The sequence below is a fragment of the Sphaeroforma arctica genome (genome assembly GCF_001186125.1).
Source record: "Sphaeroforma arctica JP610 unplaced genomic scaffold supercont1.51, whole genome shotgun sequence".
Classification (NCBI taxonomy): domain Eukaryota; class Ichthyosporea; order Ichthyophonida; genus Sphaeroforma; species Sphaeroforma arctica.
In genome coordinates this window covers 15,062-33,442 of record NW_014040507.1, presented here as the reverse complement: position 1 = coordinate 33,442, position 18,381 = coordinate 15,062, and the positions used below count along the sequence as shown (strand labels likewise).

At 42.5% G+C, this 18,381-nt stretch overlaps 4 protein-coding genes across 4 annotated transcripts; 1 reads left to right on the top strand and 3 right to left on the bottom strand.

The window, feature by feature from the left end:
* Positions 1-12: 12 nt before the first annotated feature.
* SARC_01305 (hypothetical protein) lies at positions 13-2,735 on the bottom strand. Its single transcript, XM_014304959.1, has 3 exons — positions 2,315-2,735; positions 683-812; positions 13-356 (listed from the first exon to the last, which is right to left on the bottom strand). Exons 1-3 carry the CDS (start codon positions 2,589-2,591, stop codon positions 260-262), a joined length of 504 nt encoding a protein of 167 aa, XP_014160434.1. The 5' UTR covers positions 2,592-2,735; the 3' UTR covers positions 13-259.
* Positions 2,736-3,804: 1,069 nt separating this feature from the next.
* SARC_01304 (hypothetical protein) lies at positions 3,805-4,681 on the bottom strand. Its single transcript, XM_014304958.1, has one exon. It carries the CDS (start codon positions 4,554-4,556, stop codon positions 4,332-4,334), a length of 225 nt encoding a protein of 74 aa, XP_014160433.1. The 5' UTR covers positions 4,557-4,681; the 3' UTR covers positions 3,805-4,331.
* Positions 4,682-11,533: 6,852 nt separating this feature from the next.
* SARC_01303 (hypothetical protein) lies at positions 11,534-11,858 on the top strand (the record flags this gene model as incomplete). The annotated part of the gene is made up of 1 exon (XM_014304957.1): positions 11,534-11,858. One exon carries the CDS (start codon positions 11,534-11,536, stop codon positions 11,822-11,824), a length of 291 nt encoding a protein of 96 aa, XP_014160432.1. The 3' UTR covers positions 11,825-11,858.
* A 962-nt stretch (positions 11,859-12,820) lies between these two features.
* SARC_01302 (hypothetical protein) lies at positions 12,821-17,622 on the bottom strand (the record flags this gene model as incomplete). The annotated part of the gene is made up of 4 exons (XM_014304956.1): positions 12,821-13,294; positions 15,763-15,835; positions 17,393-17,563; positions 17,610-17,622. 4 exons carry the CDS (start codon positions 17,620-17,622, stop codon positions 12,859-12,861), a joined length of 693 nt encoding a protein of 230 aa, XP_014160431.1. The 3' UTR covers positions 12,821-12,858.
* Between the last annotated feature and the right edge of the window lie 759 nt (positions 17,623-18,381).

Here is an 18,381-nt window from a genome sequence, read left to right as displayed (position 1 = left end):
GGTGCACCTTCAGCCAAGTACAGTACTGCAGGGTGCAAAAGTGACCACCCGTTTAGAGGTGCAGGTGCACCTTCAGCCAAGTACAGTACTGCAGGGTGCAAAAGTGACCACCCGTGTAGAGGTGCATGCGCACCTTCAGTCAAGTACAGTACTGCAGTGTGCAAAAGTGGCCACCCGTTTAGAGGTGCAAGTGCACCTTCAGCCAAGTACAGTACTGCAGGGTGCAAAAGTGACCACCCGTGTAGAGGTGCAGGTGCACCTACTTGTATACCATAAGCATGGCGGCCTTTGTAATGCAGTAGAGTGACCACCCGTGGAAGCCCCCGTGAGCGGCTCCGGTTGACACATGCAACACCCTGGATAGCACACAAAAGAAAGGAATGCAGCGATCAGTGTGTGAACAACGGCAGCAGGCTTGGTATGGGTACAATATGAGGTTGAAGTACAACACTACAAAGGAGTGACTGGGACGAAAGCTAGACACAAGGGAAACTACAGACGAACACTCGCGTTCAATGTAAGTTATCAAATTCACCGGAGGATCGTTGTTTTACGCGAACATAAGCGAAGAGAAACTCGCGGCCACATATATGCTTATCACATACGATTATATACATAATGGAAAGTATCACATGGCACACTTTCCATATATGTATAGAATCGCCCAACATCCAACCTGTACCTTGCACCAGGGACCATCTCCTTCAGCAACGCCTGGGTCAAAAAGAAAGGCGCCTCCGCATTCACAGCCATAGACTCTCTGAACTCATTTAACTTGATCTTCTCTGCACTGTCCACCGTCCCAAGAACCCCTGCAGACGATTGGTAAAATAACATTACTGGTTCTGCTATACTCCTATAATATACAATGGTCAGATCCCCCCCCCCCCCCGCCACCCACCTATGTGTATGGATGCCAACCAGATTTGCAACAATCCGTAACTAGAACTTGTCGCAATAGGTAGCCTTAATGCTTTAGCTTTAGATAGTCTTAACGCTGTGCTTGCCTTCTCTCCTTTGATGAATAGCGAAGTGTGCACACACGTCTACGTCCCAACCCCAAGCCAATCGACACTACACGCATACGATATATCACTGCAATTGTTGCAACGAGCATGATTGAACGAATCATGCTAGTCAATCGGTTATAGTCGACTATAAAAGCGAGAGAGAGAGGGGAGGGGATTTGAGGTAGAAATAGATGTACATACTACGTGTAACTGATTTCCAATGGAATACTAAATAGTCCCGGGCATCACTTGTAAAGTTATTATGGTTATGGTAAGACAAGACCTGCAATCGCCCCCACACGACACTTGCTTGTGTCACTCGACTGGCAACGAAAGCATATACACCACGAGCACCACAACCACCAAATGCCACGGCACAACTCATGCATACTCCACTGGTCACGATGACTCATGCATTCTTCACTGGTCACGATAGCGCCTGAAGAAGCGATTGCAAACTGTACAGCCTATCATGAATATGTTAATAGACATTTTGACTACGTTTCAGCAGTGGTGGTTTGAAATATATATACCACTGAGGGTAAATACAAACGTAGTGCCCTGCTGTTAAGCACACGTACGAACCATGTCAGAACATGCGCGTTCTTGATTGAAATACAGATGTGATAGAACGAAGCAATTGCGCATATTCTGGATAGGTAGGCTGGCTTAAATGGTTGAGTTGTGATCACGTGCTTACTGAAAGACATGCATGGATACATGCATATCAACATCGGTATGAGGTTTGAGTACAAAGCCACAAATAAAGGCCTCCCGGATTGTACTCATCCAAAGGAGGCGACTCATCTTACAGACACATATTCGATTGAGGCAATTGGATAGATAGCAGAGAAAGGGTCTGCAACGCCAAAGTGTACTTTATAAACAGTGACACACTGTCAATAATCATACAACGGTACAGCCACCAAGATACTTCAGCTAACACTGACGAAACATATCGTGACGACTACATACATTACTATATCGATATGGAGAATCAGTTTCCCCACTGTATGCCACTCCAATGCTAGCTTAATATGAATCATGATTGTCTTCAAGTATACGTAGATTCTTGCCATTACACACTTGGAACACTACATCATTATTTCAATGCTATGTTGTAAACTAAAAACTGGTATGGGATGCAGGATCCCAATTCAATTGCTTGCAGTCCATTGCAATCACCGAGTCCAAGGTATAGCTGTCAGAATGTCACAATAGCAACTCAACTACAGCCAGACTACATCCAGATACACAATCATTTGTCCCCACAGACCGCCTCGTTCGAACAAACCTCTACATACCCGCATTGTGAATCAGGTACTGTAGTTTCCCAGCGCACTGCTCGTGCATAAACTCAGCTATCTGATGTCGTCCCTCGTCCGTCGCACAGTTCTCCGCACACACAACTATGTTCTCAGGCTTTCTCGCTTTGCTGCGCATGTCCAACAAGGACCGCTTGCTTCTGCCAGTGGCAATGACAGTCATTCCCAGGGCAGAGAAGTGATGACACAGAGCCGCCCCTATTCCTCGGCTGCCACCAGTTACCAGCATGTATGCGTTCAAGTATGCGTTCGACATTTTGGTTTCTTCGTTCTGAATGTGGTCTGCTGTCTGCACGACCCTCGAGACTACTAGAATAAGGATGAATACGTTTTTTTGTAGCAGTTATTATACAACGGTGGGGAAGTGACCACTGTAACTCCTGTCCGTGAGTGGCTTCTGTGGCCTATGTGCAACTTTTAATTATTTTATTCACAATATTTGAAACATATATTTATTTACATAAATACATAGGTCATCAGTGCGAATGGCACAACAGTGCATTCACAATGCTCCAGTTTTTTAATCCCATATCGAGTATTAGTATATTTTGGCGGCATCGATGGTGGTGAGATGTGATACCGTCTTTTTATCGGATAAGCTTCACTAAGTATGTACACACGTTTAATTTTATTTACGCTGTTTGAGTGTGCGAAACGACAATAATGCTGACGTCTACTTGGTAGCGAGTCTCTAGTAGTGTGAAGTAACTGAGTGTCTCTCTCCCAAAAGGGAAAGTCAGGATTAGAAGGCCTATCCAGAGGTCAGTTCAGCATACAAGTCGCGCATTTTCACAGCCAGGTACTGGGTTGGCCGGTGTACCTGACCACGAGTAAATCGTCCCAGGTAATAATTGAATAGTGGTAGTCCGGGTTCATAGTCAACTCATTATTCAAACTGTCGATACTCTCTAATGAGTATAAACGTTGTGCCAAATAGGATATCACAGGAAGTTGGAACCGTGTAAATAGCAGTGACTAAATCAAACTATTTGGGGCAGATACAATGCCCAAAGCCCCAAACAGCATTCTCTATCAACCTCTTGGAAAAATCCACGACTATAATGCTAGTAAACCAAAGTAGAAAAGCAGCAAAAGGACGCAGTTGTATTTGTATTTAGAACATAGTCTCGGGGTTCTTCAATGTACTCGCCAGCCGACAGATTATGTGTAATGTGCATACGATGATACAGATTATGTGTAATGTGCATACGATAGATTAATATCTGAATTTCTTATCGAGTCGCTCATATAATATAATTTTCTAGTGGGATTCTAGTTCGATGATGCTTTTTGATCGCGACTTGCATTACGGCAGAATTTCGCACGTACATTTATCTGATCAACAATCGAGTAAAGATATACGTATAACAACCAAAAACCCTTTAAAACCCGTTGTTGGAATTCAAATCTAGGTAATAGCTCGACGTCGTACACATTACAATAATTATGTTCACAATACAATAATAATAAGTGGTACTTGGTTTATTGATTGAGATGGGTAGGTCAGTCACCATCGTATATACTATATAATAGGCATACAAGTTTTTGTACAGAACGGATCCAGATCGAAACACTGCTCAGCCCTAAAGCCTTAGTATTGACCTCATCGTCTACGCTGTAGCGACCATATACTCTCTGTCTGTATCGATCGATAAATTGCGGAGCACCAGCGCCAGCGCCGAATGTAATATGGTCTATTAGAGGACAGTGAGGCAAAAAAATAAATACTTCTTGTTAAAGTAACCCCAATGTGAGCCCCTGGCAGTCGACAGTATCTTAGAAACATGCCTGGGTTCAACTCCTCGATTTCAGATTGTGCAGTGCTCGAGCACTGTCGTTTGCTGTTATTCTTATGTTCGATTCCTTATATACAACGGTTTTCGCATGCCGAATCAATGACGTGCCTCACTTCCTCCTTTGTATATGGTTTTGAATGCTCCAAAATTCTAAATGACTCTGTAAAGCTCAAATGAATTGGAGCTGCCGCGTGTCACATTTAGGCATCCAGTTCAGAATTCTCTTCGAACGACATGTCAAAGTTAGCGCCACGGGGTGAGAATTCCTCCTGGTCGATATCATCGAAAGCATGCACGATGACATCCTTCACATCGGCAAGATATTCAACCTCCTCTTCAATCCAGTGTGATATTACATCCGCCACACGGGTAAACATCGTACCAGAAGACTCAGTTGTAGTAGTAAGCGCGGAGATAGAAACCATTTTGAAGTTGTAAATAGCAATGAAGATCGAGTTTGGGATTTGTCGTCTCGAAAACTTTAGCTTTATACTCCTATAGCTCTATACAGTTACGAACACTAAAATAGAACTGATAGCCTGACGCCCCCTCATATATTTGTTTTCTTTTTTGTATTGTATTTTTAGTAAAATCGAAGATCGATAATTTTTTAGATGTCGGCGGAAAGAAAGTCCCACATGGAAAAGTAACTTAGTATCCAATGAGGTTCTCGCAGTGGTTCGAAAAAATTAGCCAATGATATTGAAGCCCTTCTCACATTGGACAAAACTGATCAAATGATACGCTATTTGGCCTAGATTTTCGTTGGCGAAGATCGTCAGAAACAGAACCTAGAATCCGAAAAGCGACCAATTGCGTACTTTACTTTCATTGGGCAATACCCTAATTGTCACTCGCGCGAGTCGCGTCAGTTTGTGTACCTGTCGCGTGGTACGCTGTATACTTTAACTTTACTTTCTATAAAGTTGGGGCCGGTCGTTGGGATTTCGGATTTGTGAGTTGGGTAACTCGGGTTGGAGTTTGGAGTTTTGGACTTGGGCTTGGGTCCTTGGGACCCGATCCCAGTCGGGAGTCGGGAGTCGGGAGTTGGTTCTGTGGAATTGTGGAGGCTGTGGGCCTGTGGCCTGTGGGCATGGCCCCCTGGTAATGGACTAATGGGTATACTCAATGTTGTACTGCAGGTGGGAAAGACGATTTGGGGACACCAAAACATGGAAACAAAGGCCGCCGTTACAAAAAAAAGGGGTCAGCCACTCAGAGACTCAAAGTCTTCAGACTCAGAGTGACAGTGCTGGAATCACTCCCCGGTAATCAGTATGACTCAGTAACTCAGAGTCTCTCAGAATTCAGATAAACAAACAATATATCAATTCTAAAGAAGAGCAATTTTTTATCAAAAGCATTCGCGATTCATAAGATCGAAGATAAGATTCCAAAAACAAAAACAAATCAAAGTAAAAATAGATACGTTTTCATAAAAAAAGGATTGTCTATACAGAATGTCTATACGGCACTAATAACAATAAAACTATTAACCACCTCAGGCCCAGTTTCCTACCAGTCTCATACTTGTACCTTTTTGAGTTTAATTTGCTTAAATATAGGTGTATTAATGTAATTAGCGTGATTTTAAGCACTTGTGAGATGTGTTTGTTATCTGCCGGTTTGTTTGTTAGCTGTCGGGTGAAAGCGCTCGACTTAAATGTTATATATTGTAGCGCGGATATAACCCATTTGTTGCACTTATGTTAGGTCCTTGTCGGTCTTAAGGGCTTGACATATGTTAGCAGTTAGACACATGTATATAGGCGTCCTCTGTCTTAGCTATTGCTTCGGATTCGCCCATGGTTTTACAGTTGACACTATTCGTGTCTAACATACGTCGACCTCTCCTCTGAGGCCGATAAAGAACTAATACAAGAAGTGCAATAAATGTGCTAAAATCACGCTATTTACATCTTAAACGCAAAGTAAACTCGAAAAAGTATAAGTATGAGACTGGTAGGGAACTGGGCCTGAACTGGTTAATAGTTTTATTGTCACCAGTGCCGTATAAAGATATTCATAAAAAGCAAAACCCTTTTTATTTAATAAAAAAACAAGGCAAACTATGAAAACAATAAAAATATAAATAAGGTCATATCATCATATTTATTTACGTATTTGTGTATAATACTGTATTGTATTTATGTAAACAGATTTTTATAAATATTCCGAGTTATCAGTTTCTGCAAACATTGCTTCGAATCGATTCTCTCTGGGGCATTTTTAAATATGTATTGATTTTGATGACAGGCGACTGCAAATATGCACTTTTTTTATAAAAATATAAAAAATAAAATAAAATTGGGTCATCTCATCAACTCATCATATCGGAAACTATGTACAATTGTACATGAGACTTTATGCAAAGTTTACGATTCCCTGGGGCATTCGAATGACAGTTAAATTGTCGCTTTTCATGACAGCAAATAATAACAACAATTTTGACAGCAAATGAATTCAAGATGCAAAACAACAAGCCAACAACATCTCGAGATAAATAGATGTCACCACGCCAATATGCAGCTCTTACGAATCGAGGTCAACAGCGCGCAAATTCAAAACTACGTTATTTATAAATATAAAACTTATAGAATGCACACTGGCAACTTCAAGATCCCTTAAAAACTAACAACAATAATAATAATGGCAACACTCGATTAGGAGTTTCGCGCAAATGCCTTAAAAGTCTGCCAATCAATAGTTGGTTACGACGATGCATATTAGCTGTAGACTAAAAAAGAAATACGACTAATACAATTATGATTCGTAGTGTATAACTGTATATATTTCAACCTTTTCTCGAAACATCCCTCAGGAATTAGTAGATGGGAATCTACGTTCATTTTTTAGAATCACACAGTCATAGCCTTCTTAAAATTGAACAAGAAGGTATAATGACAGTGTTTAAAAAAAAAAGGCGGACAGCGACAATTATACACGCGAACGAATTTCGCGAATTTCAACAGAAACAGGACTATAAACCTTCAAATGTAGGGAAAACACTATATAAATTGGTAGAAAAAAAATAGACATTAATGCACATTTTTATTGGTACAAGACGCTGATGAAATGTACCACGTATGTGATCAGTTGCTGTTTACTGAAATTACCGGGCTAGATCACCCAATAATATTTTGAATGGAAGTCTCAGTCGGAATCAACGGTATAGTTGTCCGCGTACATAGCTGGTCTACAGAATATCAACGCAGGTTTTACATTTAGTAGAGTATGCACCAGACAACCACGTAAATAGTTCATTTTCAACACTAAAAGGTACTGGCAAGCTACTTGATTTGATTTTGAAGTGGCATAATTCCAAACAGACAAGCTGTACGGCGACTTCCGCTTCCGGATTGTCTTCATTGCTTAGCAGCGTAGTGGTGATATGGAAATAATTTGAATTTAATTCTTATTGAAAAACTGAAATTTCCTAGTTAGCATATCGCCAGATTGGTGCCTTGTAATGTATGTCGACTACGTGCACACAGTATGTAAATGTCACCGTACTTCAACACTTGACTAGTCGCGGATAGGTACTATACAACACGCACATAGTATGAACTATGAGGTGATGTGACTCATGATAGGGGTTGTCCTTCACAAATCAAATATTTCAAAAGTGTACTAAATTCGATAGTTTCAACAGGAAGCGGAACGGGTAGTACCTAAAATTAAACAGTGAACACAAATAGACATTTGTGTTGAGCGAGATCACATCGCTTATTCTTTGTTTGTGTTTTCACTGTTTTGCTAGTTGTCACTCTATAATTTTATGAGAGGATTCACGGCATGGCGGTGCCGTGGCATTGTTGATTCGATGTAAATTTTAGAGGAATCAGATAAAAGATAAATAAGTGGAGAGTTGGTGACTCGATCCAGAGTCCAGAGTCCAGAGTACCAGAGGTACATGATAAATATGTATTAATGTATCATTTGGTTTTTAGTTTTTAATAAAATTTCGGGCCGCCCTCGGCCCTCGGGCGCCTAAGTGAGTTGTGTGACTCTGTGAGGACTTCAGACTAGAGAGAGAGAGAGATAGTCACTCTCTGGTTGAGACTTGACTGGAGACTGGAGAGTGGACTCGCGTGGAGGCTGAGACTTTTATGACTCCGTCTTTTGTAAAAGTTTGTATTTATTTTAAAAACATTTGTACAAAAAATAGAAAAGGAACAGGAATAAAAAAAAATGATTGTGATACCAGAATGACAATCAGATGCCTTTTTTCGAGTTCTATGACTCCGGCACTACGTGCAAAAGTGGAAATTTGGCCTGAGGCCCTGAGGCCTGAGTCCTGTGGGCTTTGGCCTGTGGGCTGTGGGCCTGTGGCTGTGAGTCAGTCTCTGAGACCTTGAGTGAGCCCCGAGTCCTAATAACCCTGAGGCCTGAGCGGGCCTCTGAGGCCTTGGCCTGAGCTGCTGAGCACTGACTGAGGACTGAGGGCTGAGGGCTGAAGCCTGGGCGGCTGGAAAGCCCATAAACTATTCCCACGCACCTCATCCATGTCCAATGGGATTATCGTTTCTCAATTTCCCCATCCACATAATTTTCTTTTTATTCTTCTATCTGAGTTTTCCGGTCTTTGGCGTTTGCTTCTCTATTTATTCGCCAGACAACCAGAGGACAGTGTAAGTGGGCACACCGGGACAATTGTGTCTGTTCCCCCTACAGTGACAAATGTAGTACCGAACACAAGGGTATATACAGCGAACGTATTTTGGAACAAATTGTACCAAAATAAAGTCCGCTTGGAAAACGGATACTTCATAGTATAAGTTTCACCATGACCCTCTAGAAAGAGAAGAAGACTTAAAATTAACAAAATACAGGGGATCGAACTAACGTCCGAATGACAGGCCGCTGACTCTTTTGCTTGGTACATTTGGGTATATGCCCATACCGCTTAAAATTTGCTTGGCAAGTTTTCCGCAATTCTAAAAATAAATTTTCCATTAGAAATATATATTTCTAAAATAAATGGTCGCTACTGGCTCAATTTCGCAAATTCGTACACACACACATCAATGTTCAAACACACATTATTTAACGTATCTAACGTAGTATGGGGTGTGTTTGCACGTAGTGTTCCGTCGCTAGTTACCTTTCTGTGATAGTTAGTTGCGTCGTGGATGGATGCCAGTCCGGTACCGCTAGAGATCATACTCACACCTATCAATTTCCACATCCAGATGAGTCGGAAGGCTCACTGTTTTACCAGTGAAATCATGCTTATCCAGTGCTTTGGCCCAAATTACTATTTTATAACAGTATCTGCCAAAGGTAACGTCAAATGTGTACCTAGATATTAATGTAGCAAACATTTCCCAGACGAAGACTTCTATCCCCTGACGGATAAAGACTTTCAAAAACATGCGAACCGTAAAAGAGGGATGAATCCATATCCGAAAAGGCAATTGAAAGAAAAAGGTGTACCATCGCTTCTGTTCCCCAGTTCGACACATGACTGACGCACATGCTACTAGTAGAAGTACATTCACTAGATTGAGTATGAAATACAGCACTGATGTGGATACAGCTACCGAGGAAGAAATGGTAGCATGGAGTCAAAAACACTACGATGAACGAATCGCCAAATTTAAATATATACCAAATAGACAGGTTCGCACATACCTAGCATTCTGTTATGTGTATAAATATAAGAATTTCCGTAATTGTTGGCGTTTGGCATACAAGAAGGAATTGCACTATCCGGCTATGTTAGATGTTGACAGCTGGAATCGCCAAATTTAAAGACATCGAAAAACTATACGACATACAAGAAAAGAATGTACCATACAAAACATGCAGAGTGTCATAAAAAACAGCATATCCGTTTTCATTCGACAAACAGAAATCTCTGCCAGTAGTACAAGTAAGTGTACCATTGTGTATGATTAACTTCTTATACATAATTTTGATTTTAAGAAATATATTACTACATTTATATATTGATCGATTTCACACCTTCATTTAATTCGTAGACATTCTCCAAAGAGCTACAAGCGGCCCTAGCCATAGATAGAGGAGACGGAGCATCTGTTACAATTGGTATACATTGCGAGTGTCCGGTGAAGAACGTATTCCGAAACGTATACTACGATATATCGCCTACAGCCGGTACTCAATAATCTTAATTGTGCGTTTAGAGAGCTTTTCTGGAAGCCTCTAAATATTAAAAGCACAACAAAAGGCAAGAGAAAAAGGGACCCAATGAGCTATCCATACACTAAAGAAGACAGTCGAAGATGTATACAAAGACTTACCGTGTTAACTAACATTTTTCCTATCTGGCTGCGTTCATGGCGGACTGAGACAAGGGCGAGAGTTGTTGCAGATGCAGGAAAGTCGAAAAGAAAGACTCTTAAGCGAACACCACGGCCTAACAGAAGACATATTTATGACAGCTATCCACACATGCGAAGCACTTGGCGAAATGATTCGGTATCAACTGTTTGATCTTAATTTCGACTATGCAATTCCCAAAGAGGCTTGTAACGACCGCATCGAACTCCACTTCGGCGCAGCCCGAAGTGGCAATGGGTATGATATGATGAAGTAGCAATGAATATGATGCTTTGCTATGTATTGTAAGTTCTTTACAATAATTAATTATACAACAATACTTTTACAAATTACTAAACAAAACAAACTCACATATTACTGACAAATACTATTGCGCTATGATACTGGTTGTAATATTGTAGGGACGAGCCGGATGTTGACGTTACAGCCTTTGAAGAACACGAAAGAAAGCGAGTCGTGCACAAGGTTTACCAAGCTGCATCAACAAGAGATGGGAGTTGTGACCGAACACAGGTTAGAGACGTATTTGACCTTTCTCATAGAGAAGACCATCAAACTACAACAGAACACGTATTAGCACTCACAAATGCAATATCACCTATGATTCCGGACTATACACAGATGCACTTTCTGTTATTGAGACGTTCTATCTGTCTGCAAAAGGTGTGTACGTGACAAACTTTTCGAGGATATATACAATGCAAAGGTAAGTGTGAGCACTCTTCAAGCAATTGTCAATGCACGTGTACGTACACATAACACATGCGCTTCACTATTAACAGAGTGCACTGAGTGTGGACGTAATCGAGAAATGACGTTTTACAAACCAATACTTGCTACGATTATTAACATAGCTGCGAACAATATGGTGGTGATGTTAAATACACAGTATAAAAACAAGACTTCAATGAAGAGATCAAAGATGAAAACCGCCCGAGAAAAGAACATACAGAACTTACAAGTGGCGGTTACTGGAGGGCCGGACGAGACTTTTGAACAATGGCGCAATGTGTCAACTATGAATTATGAAGAACTTGTAATCGAGCTGAAACGCTACAATTTGAAGTTCTCTGGTCCGTGAGCTAATGCTGCCAATATGCGCGATAAGATTGTCTTAGCTAGGAGCTTGAGTGAGTATGCTTGGGTGATGGACGGTTCATCCCTACTTGTAAACGCTGAGTTAGATCGCCGAGGTGTGAATTATGACAAGAACTCGAGAGTACAAGTGCGCCGAAACTTACTGCTTGCACTTTTAAAGGCAACAAACGATAGAGAAAGCAATTCTGAGGGTCAAGGAAGCGGTTCCGCAGCAGGTCAAGGAATCACAGCAACACTCGTCCCCGTACCAGGCCAAACAAGTGCGCTGTACGTGTTTCAAGTCGCTTAGCTGCTTTGTGTGTACGTGTTTGTATATGTTTTATAGTAGTATTTGATAATAAATTTCGCAGCCAATCAATAATTAAGCGGTATTTTGTGTTCTAAAAATAGTAAAAAATTTCGAGTCAGGCGGCCTGCCATCAAGAGGGCCAAGGTTTCACTGAACAAATATATCAAGTATAAACCTCAAATTCCCTAGTGGCCTAAAACCCTAAACCCTAAAACGAGAGATGTTGATGAGATGTCACTCCTGAGATTTTCTCAGGTTTTTGTTGTTGAGATTGTGGTCGACTCACCTGGCAGCAACGCACGGATAGTCTCCACACAGTTCGAATACGAAAACGGGTTTGACTCACTCATGCACTCCCCTGCGTGTTATATACTACACAGTCAACTGACTCTATCGGAGATTTTGTCAGCTGACTGGGTCTGCCCCGATACAAACACCAATGTTCTACTCATACCCCTGGTAGTTTCTACCCAACAAGTTTCACACAGCATAGGCCGAACCCAGTCAGATCCAGCCTACCAACATACAAACTAGGAAGGTTTGTGAAGGCGGTGACTGCGAATTTGGTGACAGAAGTTGGTAGCCACTACGAAGGGGAGAGTTGATCAGCGTTTCTCAATGCACAGAATGGCAATCTTTTACACGCTAATAAGCTCTGGTCGATGGCAATGCTGCTAGTAAAAAAGAATTCAAGCGCAAATACAACCTAGAGCAGATATAAATTTTGATACCGCACTACTGCCCAGGATTACAAATTGCAAAGATTAGAAAGTATAGATCCGCCATTGTGTCGGGTGATTTCTTTATGAAACCTAGGGATAGCATCGATTGAGTCTGGCCTGTGCAGGGAGTTAGCCTTGTCTCACTTAGCAGCGTAATCCTTAGCAGCTGGACGCCTGTGCAGGGAGTTAGCCTTGTCTCACTTAGCAGCGTAATCCCTAGCAGCTGGACTATTCTAAGCAAGAAATGCTAACGAACATGTCGACGAGGTTGCACGCACGCTTTAGAGTACAAGATTGGCAGAAGTAAACGAACTACTGCAACAACACCACTGCGCCACTACTACTTAAGAGTTTGAAGGCTGCTAAGGATGCCATAGGAAAGTAAGTAGCTAAGAGCGGAATATCTCTGATCGTAACTCGTAGGTCTTCCCTATCACTCTTCACCATTCTATCGACCATAAGTGAGAAATCTGCGCTGAATTGTGGCGAGAGGTGCACACCCATGTTCTGCGGTAGGTGTATAGACTCACACCCTCCCAATTCCTGCCCCGACTGCATACTCGAAGCTATACAAACTAACTTGTCATCAATAACGTTGTTATAGGGTAGTCGTACGGCGAGCTGTCCGCGGATGTGATTGACGGTGAAGTGTTGAATGTCCCTTTGCAGACGAAAGATGTGGAAGCAAAATGATTTCTCGAAGGGGTTTTCAGAGACTCGCTCGGTGGTTATGGTCTCTCCACTCGCACTACATGGGAGGCGGCAGGGTTCATTGCAAAACACACAATATGCCGGCAATATAGTTAAGAGCTTTCACGCGATTATTTGTCTGTACGTGTATCTGATATAGCAATTCTATGCAATGCTGATGAAACTACACGAAGCACCCTCCAACTTTATGTAAAACCGGTTGCACACAACATCAGACGCACGTATGCCCCATCCTACGCTGCGTCTTGTAGCGAGCGGTCTGATGCGAATGCACTATACGCTCGCACAGTTTATAACTCTCCAAATTAGCAAACCATTCACATCATATGTCGAACTTAACACAGAATATCAGTATAGATGCTACCCCAATAAACTTCGCACAAAACCCTCAGTTACTAGTTCGGTGAGATAGTACTTCTTTTTATTATTAGGGTTAAGGATTGGCGTCCGGGCGCGGTCTGTCATTCACCAGCGCATGCCAGAAGTGACTCTCTGACTGTTGCGCAGTGTTTGGCCCTAAATTGTGGAGTCAGTTATATGGACACGATTGAGCACGGGTTTAATCATGACGTGGACTGCAAATGCACATACGATTGCAGCTGTATAAATGGGGTTTCGGTTTAAGCCAAATGAGATTCATCACATGCATGACGCGTTGGGTTCAGTAATGCATCGTAAGTGCAAGGAGGTAACACAAGCTGACGAGTACAAGCTCACAATTGCATGGACAGCCACAAACAAACATCGTATCTGGGAGAGATGTGCCTCCGCGAGTGCATGCCGAATCCACAATGAATCGCAATAGTATAAGAATGTAGGTATGTATACACACAGCCAGATCAGGAATAGTACACACACAGGCAGCATTATTCCTGGGACTGCTGAGAAGTGCTGAAACAGCTGATAACACACAAACATTAACGAGACCACAATCGAATGGGTTACGTACTGCTGGGACTGCTGAGAAGTGCTGAACAGCTGTCAGCACACAAACATTAACGGGGCCACAATCGAATAGACTACGTACTGCTGGGACTGCTGAGAAGTACTGAAACAGCTGATAACACAAACATTAATGAGACCACAATCAAATGGACTACGTACTGCTGAGAAGTGCTGAAACAGCTGATAACACACACATTTGACCACAATCGAATGGACTACGTACTGCTGGGACTGCTGAAAAGCTTATAACACACAAACATTGACGAGACCACAATCGAATGGACTACGTACTGCTGAGAAGTACTGAAACAGCTGATAACACACACTCATTAACGAGACCACAATCGAATGGACTACATACTGCTGGGACTGCTGAGAAGTACTGAAACAGCTGATAACACAAACATTAATGAGACCACAATCAAATGGACTACGTACTGCTGAGAAGTACTGAAACAGCTGATAACACACACACTTGACCACAATCGAATGGAAAGCTTATAACACACAAACATTGACGAGACCACAATCGAATGGACTACGTACTGCTGGGACTGCTGAAACAGCTGATAACACACACTCATTAACGAGACCACAATCGAATGGACTACGTACTGCTGGGACTGCTGAGAAGTACTGAAACAGCTGATAACACAAACATTAATGAGACCACAATCGAATGGACTACGTACTGCTGAGAAGTGCTGAAACAGCTGATAACACACACACTTTAAAGAGACCACAATCGAATGGACTACGTACTGCTGAAACAGGCTGATAACAAAACATTAACGAGACCACAATCGAATAGACTACGTACTGCTGGGACTGCTGAAACAGCTGATAACACACACTCATTAACGAGACCACAATCGAATGGACTACGTACTGCTGGGACTGCTGAGAAGTGCTGAAACAGGTCTACTCACACGGCGGAACACAGACTGCTTGCGCGCTGAGGGCGACATGCTTGAAGCCCTCCTGTGGTCATGAACAATAACATGTAATCAGAGTAAGATAGTAACGGAATATCAAGCACTTAATATTAGATCATGGTAAGATAGAGATAAGGTATCATACAGTTAACAAGTATTAGTTACTAATATACCAAACACGTATAATCTACAAAAAAGCGCTCGAGAGTACAAATAGAATAATGCGAGTGAAAGCGAATCTGTCATCGTATCAAACCGTCTTAAGAATAGATGTGAATGTATGTGTATGCGAAGGCTCCCAATAGCTATGATACTACTGATATTAAAACTATCAAGCGTATAGTTTGTCGCAGTTGCAATGGATATGCACTGAGAAAGCGTCTGTAAACAGCTCCAAAAGTGCCGTTAAATTGAGTGCAGACATACATAGATGTTAGTGAGTGCACAAATACATAGATGTTAGTGAGTGCACACATACATAGATGATAGTGAGTGCACAAAGACATAGATGTTAGCGAGTGCACACATACATAGATGATAGTGAGTGCACACATACATAGAGGTTAGTGAGTGGTCTGAGACACCACAGAGTGTTTTGCAACGCACTTGTATCGCCAGCGCATACCTTTGGCCGGGCGTAGAGTTGGGGACTGGGCTGGCATCTGCATTGAGAAGGTTATCGCTCACCTCCAGGATATCTGCAGCGCATGAGGAGGGCCAAACATAAAAAATAAATATCCTCTTGAACTTTGCCTTGAGGTCTGACTGAGTGTGTTCATATAGACGTAACTCGTTAATGCTGTGCTTTCGAAGGATTGTATATCTCAGGCCTGAACCCCCCACACCCTTGACTTCAATACAAGTGGTTTCCTATTTATGTAGGCTTTCAGTCTATCCATCGGTGCGTGTGTGTGTGTGTGCCGTATGACAAGTGCTTGTTGTGTGTGTGTGTGTCGTGTCACACGTGATTGATGTGTGCGTGTCGTGTAACGCGTGCTTGTTGTGTATGAGTGCGCCGTGTCACACGTGCTTAATGTGTGTGAGTGTCGTGTAACGCGTGCTTGTTGTGTGTGAGTGTGTCGTGTCACACGTGCTTGATGTGAGTGTGCGTGGTGTAACGCGTGCTTGTTGTATGTGAGTGTGCCGTGTCACACGTGCTTCATGTGTGTATGTGTCGTGTAAAGTGTGCTTGTTGTGTGTGAGTTTGTCGTGTCACACGTGCTTGATGTGTGTGTGTGTGTCGTGTAACGCGTGCTTGATGTGTGTGAGTGTGTTGTGTCACATGTGCTTGATGTGAGTGTGTGTCGTGTAACGCGTGCTTGTTGTTTGTGAGTGTGCCGTGTCACACGTGCTTCATGTGTGTATGTGTCGTGTAAAGTGTGCTTGTTGTGTGTGAATTTGTCGTGTCACACGTGCTTGATGTGTGTGTGTGTGTCGTGTAACGCGTGCTTGATGTGTGTGAGTGTGTTGTGTCACATGTGCTTGATGTGAGTGTGTGTCGTGTAACGCGTGCTTGTTGTGTGTGAGTGTGTCGTGTAAAGTGTGCTTGTTGTGTGAGAGTTTGTCGTGTCACACGTGCTTGATGTGTGTGTGTGTATGTGCCGTGTAACGCGTGCTTGTTGTGTATGACTGTGCCGTGTCACACGTGCCTGATGTGTGTGTGTGTGTCGTGTCACACGTGCTTGTTGTGTGTGTATGTGTCGTGTAAAGTGTGCTTGTTGTGTGAGTGTTTGTTCCGTGTCACACGTCTTGTGTCTGTGTGTGTGTAGTGTAACGCGTGCTTGTTGTGGGTGAGTGTGTCGTGTATCGCGTGCTTGATGTGTGTGTGTCGTGTGCTTGTTGTGGGTGAATGTGTCGTGTAACGCGTGCTTGATGTGTGTGTGTGTCGTGTGCTTGTTGTGGGTGAATGTGTCGTGTAACGCGTGCTTGTTGTGTGTGTGTGTGTCGTGTAACGTGTGTTTGTTGTATGTGTGTGTGTCGTGTAACGCGTGCTTGTTGTGTGTGAGTGTGCCGTGTCACACGTGCTTGATGTGTGTGTGTTTCGTGTAACGTGTGCTTGTTGTGTGTGAGTTTGTCGTGTCACACGTGCTTGATGTGTGTGTGTGTCATGTAACGTGTGCTTGTTGTGTGTGTTTGTGTCGTGTCACACGTGCTTGATGTGTGCGTGTGTCGTGAAACGCGTGCTTGTTGTGTGTGTGTATGTATGTGCTTGATGTGTGTGTGTGCCGTGTCACAAGTGCGTGTCCCCCACCTACCCTTGAATTCCGTATCCAGTGTCTTGTTAAGGTCCTTGTACGCTGCTGGATCTGTGTTGGCGTACCACACCAGCCTCTCCTGATTCAACAGCACATACAAACAGAAATCTCTGGCCAACGGCAGCCGTTGGCGAAGAATGACTATGCTGCCGTCAAACGATTGGCTGGCTCCTCTGAAGTGAAGTGTGCGTTTGGGAGGCCGTGTGTGAGCACATACTGCCACGTGGCATAATATTTCACATATACGCATATGTAAGCGTACCTTCTATACGCATATGTAAGCGTACCTTCTATACGCATATGTAAGCGTACCTTATATACGCATATATAAGCGTACCTTATATACGCATATGTAAGCGTACCTTATATACGCATATGTAAGTGTACCTTCTATACGCATATGCAAGCGTACATCCTTTTGAGTCGGTGAAGCTTATGGTTGAAGTTGCGTGTGCCCGGGAGAGAATTTATTCAAATGATACCCACACACACACATACCACAACTTTAAAATTCCCATACACACACACATACCATAGCTTTATAATACCCATACACACACACATACCACAGTTTTACAATTCCTATACACACACACACACACATATCACAACATTATAATACCCATACACACACACATATATATCACAACATTATAATACCCATACACACACACATACCATAACTTTACAATTCCCATACCCACACACATGCCGTAATTGTTGCACAGTACGACAAACACATGCAGCTGTAGGGGTGAGCCGATCAAATCACACCTAACCATTGACACGACATGTGAATACACACATTTAAAAACAAGTGACGACAACTACTCACTATAGACGATCTACTGGATGAGCACCATGACACGCGCACTTATGGTTGCTATTGACAATCAATTTCAAGCAAAGCTCGTGTTTAGTAGCAACTAAAACAGTGATCCATATACGTTTGCCACATAAATATTCATATATATATATATATATATATA